This window comes from Eleutherodactylus coqui, chromosome 13 (genome assembly GCF_035609145.1).
Source record: "Eleutherodactylus coqui strain aEleCoq1 chromosome 13, aEleCoq1.hap1, whole genome shotgun sequence".
Classification (NCBI taxonomy): Eukaryota; Metazoa; Chordata; class Amphibia; order Anura; family Eleutherodactylidae; genus Eleutherodactylus; species Eleutherodactylus coqui.
In genome coordinates this window covers 101,188,148-101,205,672 of record NC_089849.1, presented here as the reverse complement: position 1 = coordinate 101,205,672, position 17,525 = coordinate 101,188,148, and the positions used below count along the sequence as shown (strand labels likewise).

Here is a 17,525-nt window from a genome sequence, read left to right as displayed (position 1 = left end):
TTTTCAGGAAAAGTAAGGAGCTGCCTGTCCCCTATTTGATACTGTATGAAATGGGGCGTAATAATGTAGCTGGTGGAAAATTAAATTATGTGCAGCAAAGGCGCAGAAATCATCGAAACGAAAAAAAATTACCCGATTCTTTTAGTAAACTAATAAAAAAGAATCGGGTGAATTTGATAGTTTCAGTGATTTCTCGACTAAAAAGAGTTGCGCCTTTGGTCCATAATTTTAATTTTCCGCAAGCTTTCCTGATGATAGGTCATCAATAGTTTTTGCCCAGCCAACCCTTTAACAGTGTGACAACATCACCTACAGGTAGGCAGCCATATTACAAGTCAGTCCGGTAGTCAATGCTAGAATTACCGTAGTAAAAATTATTATTCCACCTTCAGTCCTACATGGCTACCCGTGATTGTGTTCTGTGTGTTGGACTCCGCACATGTATGTCCTAGAACCGTGTTCCTAACTAAATTCCAGAGGCCGTCCGGAGTCAGCAGTTGCCAAGTTGGGTTGGTGCTTGTACCTGCTTAAAGGGAAAAAGCCCGCAGCCCGTTGCTACTGTATAGTGTAGATTTTCCTTCACAGGACTTTCGATGGCAGGCCCACCCGGACAATGCATGGGGGGTAGGGGTACCCCCTTATATTTAACTATTATTTAGTGTATTCTTGTATCTCATCCCTGCTGGAACTCAACCACAAAACCTAACACTGAGGGCGCTTTCACATGGGACGTTGCGGAATAAGCCCTCCTTTGGAATATGCTGCGCCATGATCTGCACTGCTAACCTGCAGACTTATACGGCATTGAATTCTGCATCATCCGCAGTTATGTGTGCGGATTTTGGTGCCGAATTCTGGGACGGCGTATTTTGCAATACTGTTCCGGAATATTCCATCCCGCGTGAAAGCACCCAAATAGAAACTGCAGGCTGCATTGCTATCTATAGGTGGATGTTCTGGGACTACAAACTTACCTGCATAATATACTGGTATATAAATATATACTTCTATACGCTGCAGTACATTATAGGTTGAAAAAAAGTCATACTTTTTTCTGTATAATTCACATTATTAAAAACAAATAATGATATAAACACAATAAAAAGAAACACATTTCCGTAATACACTTTATTGAACATCGCAACACGGTCAGTAACAGATACATTTCGCATCCCCATAACACGCAGTGAATGGGTTACGTATGATGATCAGTACGGGGCATAAATAAAAATGGCTTCTTTTCTGCCATCATAAAAGTTCATACAAACTCTAAGTTCTTTCCACAAGTGGATTTAGCCCAGTCAGAGAGAAAAACCTCCTTGTGGGTCCAATCATGGAATCTATGGGAAAGAGTGGCATGTCGCTTTTTTTTTTCCCGTAGCGCAGCTTTAGTCCATATGTTGCAGATCCCCATTAAAAGCAATGGAAAGCTTCTAGATGCCGTCCTCGGGGTAGATTTCACGGCAAAATGCACCACTTGAAAATAGCCGTATTTTAGGGGAACAGTAAAAGCACATCTAACGAGTCTTTGCATAAAACAAGATCTCATACAGCGATGTTGATGTACAAATAAAGTTATGGCTATGATTGTGAGAAGGCAAATCAAGAAAAAGTCTGAACAAGTCCAGCACCCGCATACAGCTGCCCTCTTATTCTAAAGATGCTTCTACACAGAGCGATTATCATAAAAAAAAAAGTTTTAAAAAATCACTGGTCACTATTACTACCGGGACCAATAAAGGGGTAGCAATTGCTACTGGGACCACTATAGAGGTCATAATTACTACTGGGACCACTATGGAGGTCACTATTACTACTGGGACCCCTATGAGGGTCACTATTACTACTGGAACCCTACGGGGGTCAGTGTTACTACTGGGACCACTATGGAGGTCACTGTTACTACTGGACCACTATGGAGGTCACTGATACTATTGGGACCACTATGGAGGTCACTGTTACTACTGGGACCACTATATTGGCCACTATTACTACTGGAACCCTACGGGGGTCAGTGTTACTACTGGGACCACTATAGAGGTTACTGTTACTACTGGGACCACTATAGAGGTCACTGTTACTACTGGACCACTATGGATGTCACTGTTACTATTGGGACCACTATGGAGGTCACTGTTACTACTGGGACCACTATATTGGCCACTATTACTACTGGAACCCTACGGGGGTCAGTGTTACTACTGGGACCACTATATTGGCCACTATTACTACTGGAACCCTACGGGGGTCAGTGTTACTACTGGGACCACTATAGAGGTTACTGTTACTACTGGGGCCACTATAGAGGTCACTGTTACTACTGGGACCACTATGCCGGTCACTATTACTACTGGGACCCCTATGGGGGTCACTATTACTACTGGGACAACTATATTGGCCACTATTACTACTGGTACCCTTCGGGGGTCAGTGTTACTACTGGGACCACTATGGAGGTCACTTTTACTACTGGGACCACTAAGTGGGTCACTTACTACTGTAGCCGCTTTGCGGGTCATTATTACTACTGGGGCCATTATAGGGTCATTATTGGGGCTCATTCACATAGGCGTAAGCATATTTTGGAAATGCAAATACGCTGTGTATTTGTGTGACCGAAAACAGCTTACTCCCATTTTTAGCGTAAAAAAAAAGAATGCAGACAGGTCCATTGCACCGGTGCACAAATATGTAGTAAATACGCAGGTTTCCTACGTATTTGCACCTACCCATTCACTTTAATGGCCTATTGTGGTGTGTAATACGCACCAACTTAGGTCATGGCATGTTTTTTTTCATGCAATCACACATCGTGTAAAAAAAAATCCGCTCATGTGAACGAACTCATGGAAATCATTGGGTTCTATTCACTGTGTATTACGCGTGCCAAAATTGCATGCATAATACGCTGCACATATACGCTCATGTGGACGAGCCCTTGCTATACAATTACAACCGTCCCTTTGAAGGTAGCCATAAAGCTGGTGCGGTCCTTGGTGAAAATAAGTTTGACACCCCTGAGTTATGCAATGAAGGCAGGACATGGCTGATCCCGGGCTATACCATTCTACTGCAGCGTCTGTAGAGCCGGCCCCAGCCTAGGAGACAGCGCGGGTAGAGTTGTTCACTTGTCACGGGGGCTCTACCGTCTCCCACCTGGAGGGTACACGGGACACAGGCAGACTAATAAATAGGAAACCCACTGGTGAATTACCTTGGTTCTTCTTTGTCACTTGTAACGCCACCATTCCTTCCTCTGCAGGGATCTCTCTGGGGAATAAATAAGAGTCCGCACACGGGGTAGAATTCAAAAGGCCAAACCAGGAACGGTCGGCTAAGCCGTTTAATGAACAACTTGAAATAACAACAGTCCTCTTTACATCCACCGGCACGTTAGAGAGGGTTTAGAACATGTGAAGTGACGGAGGAAACACGGGAGAAACAGGGTGACTTACACAGGCCTAGTCATCTGTGGTTCCCTGGTCCCGGACACCGACTCTTGAGAAACTCCGCCAACACTCTACCGGTCCGCTCTCACAGATCTTGAGACACTCTTCACCTCACATCGCACGGCGGGAAAAACTCCACATAACAAGGGAAAGTAGAAGAAGGGATTCACGGCATTAAAGGGATATCCTCTCAGCCTCTTTCATCTCTTCTTGTACTCAGGCTTAACCCTAATGTCCACGGGCAAAAGAAGAATTAAAATCCGCAGCAGATTTTAACTCTTCTCCTGCCCGCGGATCCGCACCCCATAGGGATGCATTGACCACCCGCGGGGTAGATAAATACCCGCGGATGGTCAATAAAAGGGATTTAAAAAAAATGGAGCATGAAAAAATCTGGACCATGCTCCATTTTCGTGCGGATCTCCCGCGGGGACGGCTCCCGCGGGCTTCTATTGAAGCCTATGGAAGCCGTCCGGATCCGCGGGAGACCTAAAATAGGAATTTAAAAGAATTTACCCATCCGGAGCGGGCGGGGAAGGTCTTCTCTTCCTCACGGCCGGATCTTTCTTGCTTCGGCTCGGCGGATGTGCCCGGCGCATGCGCGCGGCACGTCGGCGACGTGTCGGCGACGTGCCGCCGGCGTGACTAGTTCATCCGCCGGCCGAAAAAAAAGATCCGGCCGTGAGGAAGAGAAGACTTTCCCCGCCCGCTCCGGATGGGTAAATTCTTTTAAATTCCTATTTTCAGCCCTCATGTCCGCGGGGCAGGAGGGACCCGCTGCAGATTCTCCATGTAGAATCCGTAGCGGGCCTGATTTTTCCCGTGGACATGAGGCCTTAAGGTGTCTGAGTACAAGACAGGCTCTCTCTCCAAGGAAACAGCCAAAAAGCCCCTCTCACACACCCACAACCCACCGCTCACCCCCGCCAGCACCTGAATCTTTTCTGACGAGCAGGCAGGTACTTGAAAAGGATGATACTCGCTCGGGTATTGTCCCTTAACGAGTATGCTCGCTCATCTCTATTCCAGAACACATGTGCACATTAGCTTCTGTACACTACACTATTGTACAGACGGGTCGAATACTCGGATATAAGAAATATTTGGGGGCAGAATTTTAAGTACATGTATATTAGAGAAAATTGTATGATTTTCTATTCTATAAAGCAATAAATAGGAAAATGAAACATTGGAATACCCCTTTTATTGAATTCTGGGTAATCCCTTTAAGGCCTGGACCTCATATGTGTTATCTGTCAATGACTCATTATTTCGGAGAACGTTCTTGTTCTTATTTTGCGCTCACCATCTGATTTCTATATTTCAGGTATTATTTTAAAAAAGCCAGCCGGGAGTTTGACTGCGGTGCGGTATTTGAGGAGATCTGTGAGGACAACGCAATTCTTCCACTGTACGAGGGGAGGGTCCTCGGTAAAGTGGAGCGCATTGACTGATCGACGGTGTTGGCCAGATCATATCACGTTAAAGGAACCGTCAGAGGCCTTTTCTAACCATATGGCATGGTTACTTGTGGTGCAAGAGGTCACGCTTCAGCCCCCATTAGCACTCCATGTTTGTCCTGGCATGAAAGAGTCATGTCCGCCAGTCCAGAACCTACAAGAAGGGAGGTGGAGATGTTACGGTGGGAGGAGCCTGCTGCCCCACCACTTTATAAGAGGACCGATTATCAGTATGGACTGTCACATGACCCAGAGGACGACACTAGTGGACACTGCCCTCTCAGGACTGTGACTGGTCCTGAATTAAGCTAGAACGGCGCTCCATCACCTCCGACAATGGATTGGACTTTCCCGAGGAGCGCTCCGGCCGTTCACATGTGTTCCACGGCCATCTTAATGCTGCTTATACAACTTTGGCAAAATGTTTTGTACACTTGCCATGGTGTCGTTTGGTGCCTTTTGTTGTTTGTACAGATTCCCCCCAATTTATTTATTTTAATAAAGTTTCTGCCCCCCTCCTTCCCCCATTACATGCATTTGATTGACTATTAGATATTCTAATTTATTCTTTTAATGGTGATAACTGAAAAGAAGATTTGCCACTAAAGTTGTGTCCGGCCGCCCCTTACAGGCTTTGCAGCTTTCCGCCCTTCTTGCTGATGTATCATGATAGATCTGGGCTGGATCTTTAGATTGATAACAGTCCAATCAGAGATAAAATAGCGAATTACAGGCAGTGACGGGGATAATATAATCAATATCACCTGACCTGCGCCATTTCGATATGCAAATAAGCCCCCAACTGCCCGCATTATTACAGTATTATTGGGTTACTGACTAACACAGTACCAAACTTTTTTCTTTTGTAATATTATTATGTAACGCCCCCCCCCCCCCCCCCCGGCACACCTCCCATCCCCATACACAGGGATTGGGGTGATTTATGTCTTCCGTACACTGCACTGATGGCAGATAAGAAGCAGCGACACTCTGCGCAGCGGGCCTGTGTCACATGACCCTGTCTATATAGTGGCGGTCTAGTTTGTGTGTACCTACTGTCAGTGATTACACTATATCTAATGTACTGATGAGCAGATGTCGCACTCATGTGTAGGGTCACCATCGTCATGTCCCCACCTTCACCACGTCCTCCCAGAGCTCCTCCCTATGTAAATTATATAAAGAGGTAGTAAAATCATGACCAGAAGGATTGTAATTAAAGAGATGGCACATTTATTAAAAGTTTTATATTTTTTAAATTCATCTGTGTCTGCGTGTAAGTGAGTGGCTAACGGTGGGCGGTATAATGTCCATGTCAACAGGTTACACCCAGCATACAAGACTGGAGAAGTGCTACTGTACAGTGTCCATATAGATACAGAATAACACAGGGGCGTAGCTGAAGGCCATGGGGCAAAAGTTTACCTTGGGTCCCCCTTCTCTTCATTGCTGCTTGCTCTGGTCCATCCAGCCCTTTCCACGGGATCCCTTAAGAGGCCCATCGATGTTGCAAGAATCAGAAAACATTGGGGGCACAAGCTCCGAAACACATACATTACCACCCCTTCCCCAGTAAAAATAAATTTGCAGATTTTTGTATGTGTGTGTGTGTGTCTGTGTACACTCTTTGTAAAAAAAAAAAAAAAATCCCGCCCCCAGAAGAAGTTGTCATTTTGCTGCAAAACCTGCAGTTCCATCTCAGGCAGATCTGTAAATCATGAGAGTTGTGATGATTAGATGGATGGTCTTGTCACCGGAGGCCCTAAAAGTGGTTCCCCCCTTGGCCTACAAGAGGCTCTCTGAGGCTCCTTGTGTATAGTGACCTCTTCACACGCTTGTGTAGAGCTTGTTGACCACTAGACACCTCTACGACGCAGAGAAGAGGTTTCACCCCGTTACCAGAGGGGGCATTATTGGGATGTGAGAAGCTGGATGGTCATATCGATAAATTGTCCCCCACCAGCCATCCTGACCAGACTGTTAGGAGGTGTTAGGACCAGTAGATGTGTGAGGGCACACAAGATGACCGGGCGCAGGACGCCTCCTACAGACCACCAGTAGAGAGAAGCATCTGACCAGACTGTTCAGAGGTGTTGGGACCAGTGGATGTGTAAGGGCACACAAGGTGACCGAGCTCAGGATGCCCCCCACAGACCACCAGTAGAGAGGAGCGTCTGACCAGACTGTTAGGAGGTGGTGGGACCAGTGAATGTCTGAGGACACACAAGGTGACCAGGCTCAGGACCCCCCGATGAAGCACCAGTAGAGAGGAACGTCTGACCAGAGTGTAAGGAGATATTGGGTCCAGTGGATGTGTCAGGGCACACAAGGTGACCAGGCTCAGGACCCTCTGACAGACCATCAGTAGAGAGGAGCGTCTGAACAGACTGTTAGGAGGTGTTGGGACCAGTGGATGTCTGAGGGCACACAAGGTGACCGGGCTCACGACGCCCTCTACAGACCACCAGTAGAGAGGAGCGTCTGACCAGACTGTTAGTAGGTGTTGGGACCAGTGGATGGGGGCACACAAGGTGACAGGGCTCAGGATGCCCCCCACAGACCACCAGTAGAGACGATCATCTGACCAGACTGTTAGAAGGTGTTGGGACCAGTGGATGTGTGAGAGCACAAAAGGTGACTGGGGTCAGGACGCCCCCTACAGACCACCAGTAGAGAGGAGCATCTAACCAGACTGTTAGGAGGTGTTGGGACCAGTGGATGTCTGAGGGTACACAAGGTGACCAGGCTCAGGATGCCCCCCACAGACCACCAGTAGAGACGATCATCTAACCAGACTGTTAGGAGGTGTTGGGTCCAGTGGATGTGTGAGGGCACACAAGGTGACTGGGCTCAGTACGCCCCCTACAGACTACAAGTAGAGAGGAGCGTCTGACCAGAGTGTTAAGAGGTATTGGGTCCAGTGGATGTGTCAGGGCACACAAGGTGACCAGGCTCAGAACCCTCTGACAGACCATCAGTAGAGAGAAGCGTCTGACCAGACTGTTAGGAGGTGTTGGGACCAGTGGATGCGTGGGGGCACACAAGGTGACAGGGCGCAGGACGCCCCCTACAGACCAGCAGTAGAGAGGAGCGTCTGACTGTAAGGAGGTGTTGGAACCAGTGGATGTGTGAGGGCACACAAGGTGACCAGGCTCAAGACCCTCTGACAGACCATCAGTAGAGAAGAGCGTCTGACCAGACTGTTAGGAGGTGTTGGGACCATTGGATGTGTAAGGGTACACAAGGTGACTGGGCTCAGGATGCCCCCTACAGACAACCAGTAGAGAGGAGCGTCTGACCAGACTGTTAGGAGGGGTTGGGACCAGTGGATGTGTGAGGGCACACAAGGTAACCGGGCTCAGGACCCCCGACAGACCACCAGTAGAGAAGAACGTCTGACCAGACTGTTAGGAGGTGTTGGGACCAGTGGATGTGTTGGGGCACACAAGATGACTGGACTCAGGCGGCCCCCACAGACCACCAGTAGAGAGGAGCATCTGACCAGACTGTTAGTAGGTGTTGGGACCAGTGGATGGGGGCACACAAGGTGACTGGACTCAGGACGCCCCCTACAGACCACCAGTAGAGAGGAGCGCCTGACCAGACTGTTAGTAGGTGTTGGGACCAGTGGATGGCGGCACACAAAGTGACCGGGCTCAGGATGCCCACTCTAAACCACCAATAGTACAACAAGGTACTAGAGCCTCTATGCCCGCCTGTATCTCATCTTATATCCAAGCTAATGGTGGTACAACAGGGTACTAGAAACTCCATGCCCACCTGTATCACGTCTTGTATCCAAGCTAGAGGCGGTACAACAGGGTACTAGAGCCTCCATGCCCCCCGTATCACATCTTGTATCCAAGCTGGAGGCGGTACAACAGGGTATATATGTACTGATATATAGATCTATCCATCTATCTATCTCTATATATACACACACACAGATAAAAGTTATTATGTGCCTGTACGACACTATCTCGTCCACCCAGTCCATGTGTTGTATGATTTGCCTGGCTCCACACATTAACTATCCCATTCTTTTGTGAGAATCGCATGAAAATAGGACATGCAGCTTTTAAATTCGGACCATCAGTGAAAGTTTGATTGGAGTGAATGAGTTCATTTTCCGCGTCAGTCTTTCAGTCTCGGATACATATAGGACTTTCACAGAGCATTGTTGTATCCAACGCAGTGTCCGTCTCATATTTCTGTATTTTATGCCAAGAACAGCATGAAAACAACAGAAACCTGAACACAACCATAAGTGCTTAATGTGTGAAATGGAGACTTCTTTGGTCTCAGCTACACCGGGGTCTGTCCCTGTCAGGTGTTTTAGGTCATGTTCACATCTGTGTGGGATCTGGAGCAGACCAGGCCTACAATCTGCAGGGCCACTTTGTCAGGTAAAACACCGTGCTGCATGCAACAAGCTAGATGGATCCCATCATAACCACTGGAGTCCATTCTGTGCCTTTCACGTGCACCATATATATAAGCTTGGTTCTGGTCCAGGGTCTATGCAGTCAGCTAAGTTCCGTTACCATAACTATGCAGAAAGCACAGTTCTGATTCCATATTTATGTATTAAGGTCAGTCTTAGTATCATAGCTATGTAACAAACTCAATTCTGTTATCGTATCTAGCTCAATTCTGGTACCATATTTATGTAGTAAGCTTGGTTTAGTTATCATACTAATGTAGCAAGCTTGGTTTGGTTACCATTTCTATACAGTAGGCTTGGTTCCGGTACCATATCTATACTGTAAGCTTACTGCTAATACCATATCTGTGTAGTAAGTGTGGTTTTAGTACTGTATCTATGTAGTAAGCTTGGTTATGGTACAGTATCTGTGTAGTAAACTTGGGTCTGGTACTGTATTCATGTAGTAAGCTTGGTTTTAGTATCACATGTCTGCATCAAGCTTGATTTGGGTACCGTATCTATACAGTAAGCTTGGATCTGGAACTGTAGCTATGTATTAAGCTTGGTTTTGGCAATGTATCTATACAGTGAGCGTCAGATCATTTTAAATCTTTAGACTGGTGGGGGTCCACAATGTTCACACAGCCCAGGTCCCATAATAGTACACTTAATCTGTCCCTGCCCAGTATACAGGAGAGGAGAAGTGGTACTGTGCAATGTCGTATATACAAAATAAGAGCTGTATATAGGAAAACCACCGTATGTAACCATGTATAATACATATCAGGGAACAATTCAGAAATCTCTTCCATGATCTGTTTATACTTAGGAGTGTGACTGTTACAAGTGGGCGTCCTCTACATCTAGAGGAACAAAGTTTCTACATGGACATATAAGAGGGTTCTTTACTGTAAGAGCAGTGAGACTATGGAAATCTTTGCCTGAGGACGTGGTGATGGTGAACTCACTAAAAGAGTTCTAGAGGGGCCTGAATACCCCTCTTGAGTGTTACAATATTACATGTTATAGTCACTGATTACTTCAGAAGGGTCAGTGATCTGGGGATTATTCTGATTGCCGGATTTAGAGTCAGGAATAAAAAATGTTTTCCTTAAATGAGGAAAATTGGCTTCTACCTCATTGAGGTTTTTTTTGCCTTCCTCTAGATAAACATTGTGGGATAATAGGCTGAACTGGATGGACATATGTCTTTTTTTCAGCCTTACACACTGTGTTAGGGCTTATTCACACGAGTGTATATCGGCCGGCTGTTTTCATGGTCGGACGATATACGCTACCATCTGAGCTGTGTTCCCCTTCCCTCCCCCTCGCCGGTTCACCTCCTCTCTTCTCCCCTCCGGCTCTTTGCAATTGGAGGGGGCGGGACAGGGGTGGAGCTAAGCTCCTATCCCATGTCCCTATCCCGCCCCCTCCCATTGCTAACAGCCGTAGGAGAGGAGAGAGGAGGTGAGCCAGCGGGGGGTTGGGGGGGGGGGGACAGCTTGGATGGTAGCATATAATCAGCCGGCTGTGAAAACGGTGGCCGATATATACTCATGTACATAGGCCCATACTATGACAAGAGAAGTCGTCCTTCTGCAGGGTCCATAAATCCAAAATAAGAACTGACAGTGGGAATTATATCCAGAATACAGAACAAAAGAAACGTTACTGTGCAATTATATACAAGGGTAAGACCAGATACTGAGGATGGCACCCAGCATGCAGGACAGGGGAAGTGATGATGTGCAGCATCCATATACATATTTATTTTATATACAGGTCAGGAGAAATGGCAAAGGAGGAGAAAGGCCATACAAACTACATTCTGGGCAGTCACTTAGAATGATCACAATGACTCCTCCAAGCGAGTAGGCCAGTTCAAGAAAGGTTGTCTGGATGTGGCACATGAGCCCACATGTTTTGATCAAAATATGCGCAACGAAACCTTGCATTTTTACGCAGTCAGGAAACCTAACAGTTATGCAATTTTATTCAGAGATTGACCCTTTCCAATCCAGTGTCGGACCTCATCTAACATTGAGATTTCCCTGCGCAGCTCCCCTGTCAGGTGTGGTCCGACACGTTTCTAACACTATGCAGAAGAGTGTCATATACATATTAACTCACCTTTCATTTTCAAAGAATTGCTAATAAAATCAGCATGAGTTCATTTTTATGTATTCCTGTTGAGAAATTCCAAGTAATCCACAATGTACTTTCCCACCCAAAATAAATAAGAGCTGGGGAGCGTGCGGGTGGCGTGGAAATTGGATTGGAAGGGGTTAAATGTGCGTGAATGCTGAGGCTCGTGTTTTGTTTGTACGGCATGTATTTGTCACAGCTATGCGTACATTCGCCTGGCTGGTGTCACAGACGTGCAATGACCATTGCCGAGGCCAAATCACGTAAGACGCCATCATGACCTACGTGATGAGGGAAGCATCATGTGATCACAGGGATATATTCCAACACGGCTAACATACCCCCTCCACTCCTGCATTTCGTTTCCTCCGTGTCCATTGATTTGCAGTAAAGTGGAGACTTTCTCTGCCGATTTCAAAAGTAGATCAGTAAAACTTTCACTTTCCGTAGAAGGCGTCAACATCATGCAGAGTTCACAAACACCCACGCCGCATCCCAGAGGAAGCCACTCAAAGGAAGAGTTAAAAATCGATAGATTCATTTAGTGTTTTCGTCGTGATCGGTCTCGTCTGATGTGGAGGGTTTTTTTTTTAATTGAGTTTGATGAGCTTGGAATGTAATGGGTCAGTCAACGGACATCAACCGTGCGGTGGAATAAAAGGTGGTTTTGAAGTTGTGCCATCAAAGGCTTCAGCCCTAACTTGATATTGCATATTATATTCCAGCTATTAAAATGAATCACACTGAGCGCAGGATCTTCTCCTGGAAAGATGAATGTTTCTGAGGCAGCTTGAGGCCGTCGCCTGTTCGGCGCTTCTTTGCATCGTTATCAGCCGATAGACCCCTCCCACCTACATCCTGCCGTCTGTTGTATCTTGGAGAGTGTGACAGACGCTTGTTTAACTCCACATGAAAGGTGGTTTTGGATCTTCTCTTAAAAGTGAACGGGGGGAAAAAAAAGCAAATATTTCTTTTCCACTTATAATAAGTTCGACAGCGCGATCATTAACCGATCCACACAAACCTCTACAAATACCGAGACAAGTTGTCAGACGACTGGAGGGGATATTTACATATTGTAGCACATTGACGTATTTTACCTTCCCTGATGGACCGTGTCATCACTCGGTATGACCCCTGTAGAAAGAGATGATGAGCCACAGGGAGTTGCGTGGCTGTGCATCCATCATGACGCTGTCATTCTTGTATCCGCCGTTTGTTCTTCGTGTGACAATCCTTCCACTTTCTCCAGCAGTAAACAGAGAAATGTTTCAGGTAGAGTTCTCCTTTAAGTACAGAGAATTTACTACTGTGGGAGAGTCAGCTCAGGTAGAGCGCGGGGTTGCAGTGTGAGTGGCAGTCAGAGACCACAACAGCAGATAGGTCCATACAGGCTTGGCCTGTGTTTATTAGAAAGTATATAAAATAAACAAAATACAGCCTTAACTTCAGGCATAAACCAAATCCTGCTTATCCAGCACTTACTATACATAGTCCTTCCCTAACTATATGTACGGCTTGCTGCAGCCGCACGAAAACCACACTTGTTCAAAAGTCCAGTTTGTCCCTTGGTCAGGGATAATGTGTCTCTGGAGACCAGCAGCTTCCAGTGTTCCTAGCTACATCCAGCCTCCTCCCTGCCTGCATAGCTGCAGACTTTATAAGTTGGGTTAATTACCCAGCCTCTACACCTGGGGAGCTTGCCTCCCCCTAATAAGACCTGGAGTGGAGGGGGTGGAATGGACAGCCCCACTACCAAGACTTCCATCCATTCCAAAAAAAACAGGCCCAAACATGTTTTACAAAACATCTCTAGCAACTACTTTTGCTGGAGATCATATTGCATCCCTGTTTTTTCCCCATGTCCCATGCAGTGAGACATGAACTCCCTTCATACCCACTGGGCATAACCTCTAAACTGAGGTGAAACATACTGACCGTCCACAATTAACCCCTTCAGTGTCTCACATTACCCAAAGAGGGTAGAGCTGTGACCACTTCAGTTTCACCATTGATGGTCACCATTAGTCATTTAGGAGTGAGAGTTGGGTGATGACCGATTTGGGAACCGAGATGGAAGCCATATTTGTTACGTCAAACAGGGACGTGTACATTCTGCTATGTCACCTTCATGACTGTGACTTGGACTCAATACTCAGTAATCATATCTAGCTCAGTTCGGGAACTCATATGGAACCGCAGAACTGCAAAACGGACTTCATACTTGCACACATAACTAAAACACAGACATAAATGATGACTAATGAACACTCAAAACACTCACCTGCATTCCTGCACACATAGCCAGATAGAATAACTATAGAATGTATGAGGTATTAGTTCATATTTTGGCCAAGATACTTAAGCCCGCGGGCCTACTTTATGGGTCCTCGTTGTGTCGCGGGTCCCTACTTTGAGACAAGTAACCCCAGGAAATCTGCCTGCATCTGGGGCAATCGTCCCAATGGGGATGACCCCATGCTGAAACCTAGGGACCTACCTCGTCCTAGATAATAAAGGATCCACAGCAAAACACAGTTCACACCCCATGTCCGACCACTTGGACAGACGTGCAGGAACATGACACTGTTCACACCGATCTGGTACCGTGTTAGCCAGTAGAGCAAAATGTGATTGTTCTCAGTAAGAGAAACGACGTAGTCTTGTAGATATGATACCTTTTAATGGCTAACAAAAATACATGATGTAATAATAGCGAGCTTTCGTACCAACGCAGGGTACTTCTTCCGGCTAATGGGACCGGAAGAAGTACCCTGCGTTGGTACGAAAGCTCGCTATTATTACATCATGTATTTTTGTTAGCCATTAAAAGGTATCATATCTACAAGACTACGTCGTTTCTCTTACTGAGAACAATCACATACTGTTCACACCTAAACACACTGAACATGCCTATTCACACCTCATGTCCGGCCACTTGCACAGACACGCAGAAACATGACACTGTTCACATCTAAACACACTGAACAAACAGGAGAAAGACCAGCACCCTTTAGCAGAGGAGCTAGTATATTTGAGCAGCAGACCTGGGGGAATGGCTGGCTAGAGCAATCCACACCCAGCAAGTTCATTCAACCCCACCTGTGAAGTCGTACTACTGGAAACCCATGTAGTACAACAGATCCCAGCAAGACAACCCTAACAGCATTGGTTATTTGCCTGCATTCACAAAATCAGATATAAGAAATAACTGAAAAGAATACTTGACAGATGACTGAGACGAAGAAGAGATCTGGACACCTGAGAAGTGAGAGCGAGCAACCACAAAGCCAATTAGGAGCCTTTCACATGGGCGGAATATTTCTGCCAGGAAGCACCATGAGTCACAGAGCTACGGAATTGCACACCAAAATGCGCAGGTCTAACCAGCAGTACAGTAAAGCGATTACAAAAAAATGTGTGTGCCATCATAAAAAATGCTGGCTTTATTACAACATGGAAAGGGGCAGAACTTCTGCCTCTGTGTACTAGTAGGATAGATGGAAATTAGTCAAATGAAACGCTAATTAAGTAGAGCCCCCTGACTCTATAGGAAACATGTTTTGCTCCTCCTATTTTTTAGTGGCAATTCTCCTCGTGTCTTTGGGGCCAAAAAAATACCATGGGCAGATGTCAGTAGAAAGCACAAGTGGTGGACAAAAATATGGAAACACTGTATGAAATGCATGCCTTAAAATCGGTCTCTACATGTTTTATTAAAATAGTATTTATAATCCCATGTGACTTAAAGGGGTTTTCCATAGAAATACTATTGATGACCTATTATTAGGAAAGTCATTAATAGCTGATTGGCTGGGGTCTGTCGCTCAGGACTCCTACCGATCGGCTGAGTGGGCGCATGCTTTCAGCGCCACAATAACACAGAGGTCAGAGCGGAAGCCTCCATGCCGACCTGTGTGTAGTGGTCGGCGCTTGTAACTGCAGGCACAGCTCCCATTGATACATGGGATGTCGGCTTGGAGACTTCTGCTCCAAATATACAAAGGTCAGAACGGAAGCCTCAGCGCCGATCTTCGTGTAGTGGCCCACGCTTGTATCTGCACTGAAAATCCGCTTCATAAATTGACATACTGAGGATATAAAATCTGCACGACCTGTCCATTCTAATGTGGATTCTGTGCAGAATTTTATATCAGAGTTTATAACCGAGCTGACTGTATGATAGTGAGGCCACGGCTCCTGAGACAGATAAGATGGCCAGCTGACACTGGAGTAATTAGATTTTTTTAGGGTGTAGCGTCTAGACCTCCTAACTAGTTCACAGATACACCATTCAATGCAAGCCTTTATTCTGTGCAATCAATAAACTTTAAATATATCCTTCATACGCTCTCCTGCACGTTATCATACAACTTTAACATTACTTTAACTCTGGCAATTAATTATGCATTAGAAAGTAAATATGGCAAAAATAACATTTGGCATACATAAAACATGCAGTGAGGGAAAAATAACTTTACAGTCTTAGGAGGCAAATGCAGAAAACAAGGGGAAAGTTCAAATTGTCTCTACACACCATCGACACCACAGTCTCTAACACCAAGTCACCTTTCGCACCAACGGAACTGTAGGCTCTGATTCCACGAGTTGGTGTAGCGCTGCTTCGCCAGGATGGTAATCCTACTGATGAACATAGAGATGGGCTAGCTCTAGTAAGTCCTCTCACTTATAGGTCCTCTGGGGTGCTTTCCTCCTCTTCTTGAAACGGCTCAAAATAGTCACTGGACTGCCGCCGTGGTCTGCATAAATCCTGCGGTTAATCCTCCACTTAACCTCGTCGTTGTCCTAATGGACAACGTAAGGATCCGTAATGGCACGCGCCAGGGCTGCCCGCTATCACCTCTACTCTACATCCTGTCAATGGAGTCTCTAGCCAATGCCATTCGGAAAAACGTCTCAATCAGAGGCATAACAGAAGGCACCTTTGAACATAAAATGGCGTTGTTTGCAGATGACCTCCTCCTGTTCCTGTCGAACCCCAGAGTAGGACTACCAGTGGTGATGAAGGAGTTCACGAGATACGGGCAGGTGAGCAATTTCAAGGTCAACTTACAAAAATCCAAAATTCTAAATGTAACACTCCCCCAAAACGAGTGGAGATCCTCATCTATCAAATACTTAGGGGTGCACCTACCTGCAGACCCTGCCCAAATCTTTGAACTAAATTTCCAGCACTTCCTATCTAACCTTAGGGCGGACCTAGAAAAATGGAGCCCTCTTTACCTGTCATGGACGGGCAGAGTCAACGCAGTAAAAATGGACTCTTTACCGAAGTTCCTGTATCTGTGCCAGACTTTGCCCGTCCATCTTAACCGGCGATACCTGAATAGCATCCGATCCCTGTTCATCAATTTTGTGTGGAAGGGACGCAGACCTCGTCTCAGCTTCACACTCCTCACACGCACTAAGGAGGAGGGAGGGTTGGGACTCCCTGACTTCGCCCTGTATTACAGGGTGAGTCTGGCTAACTTTGTGCTAACTCTCCTTCAGGGCAGAGGCTCCAAGCTATGGGTAGAGATGGAGCATGGACATACCTCTGCTGCAGTACAGGGGGCTCCCTGGATCCCGAGGCAGCTCTTGAAAGAAACTCGCACCCTCTTGCCACTTTTGCTGGGAGTCCTTAGAAAATGGTGGACATTTGCCGCAAAAATTGGCCTGATATCTGTCCCGGGACTGCTGACTCTGTTAGTGGCCAACCATCATTTCCTGGCCTCTAGTGACGGAGACACTGTTCTATCACTACCTAGTGCTATAATCCCACGGGCAAGGGATGTAGTCACACAATCAGGGGTGAAGCCCTTAAGAGATTTTTACACGGACACTAGACCTCCTCCGGGGGCATGGCTGAACTATTTTCAGGTGAGGGGTTATGTGGAGTCCCTGGCACCCAGAGGTTGCTGCACTTTGCCACTGACACGCTTTGAAGCCTTATGTATGGCGCCATCCCCTGTTGAACACGGGATCTCAATAATATCCAAACTGTTGTTAGCCCGCGGGACAGAGGACAACCGCCCTGATTACATG

General features: G+C 46.4%; 1 protein-coding gene across 3 annotated transcripts in view; it reads left to right on the top strand.

The window, feature by feature from the left end:
- AXIN2 (axin 2) overlaps positions 1–6,172 on the top strand; it is a 43,243-nt gene extending 37,071 nt beyond the window's left edge. For 2 of the 3 annotated variants that reach the window (XM_066587741.1, XM_066587742.1), the window contains exon 11: positions 4,777–6,172. In XM_066587741.1, coding sequence (XP_066443838.1) covers positions 4,777–4,903 — 127 coding nt within the window. In that variant the 3' untranslated portion in view covers positions 4,904–6,172. The remainder of the gene's footprint in view (positions 1–4,776) is intronic. The other variant, XM_066587743.1, reaches the window with a different exon arrangement.
- Positions 6,173–17,525: the final 11,353 nt, after the last annotated feature.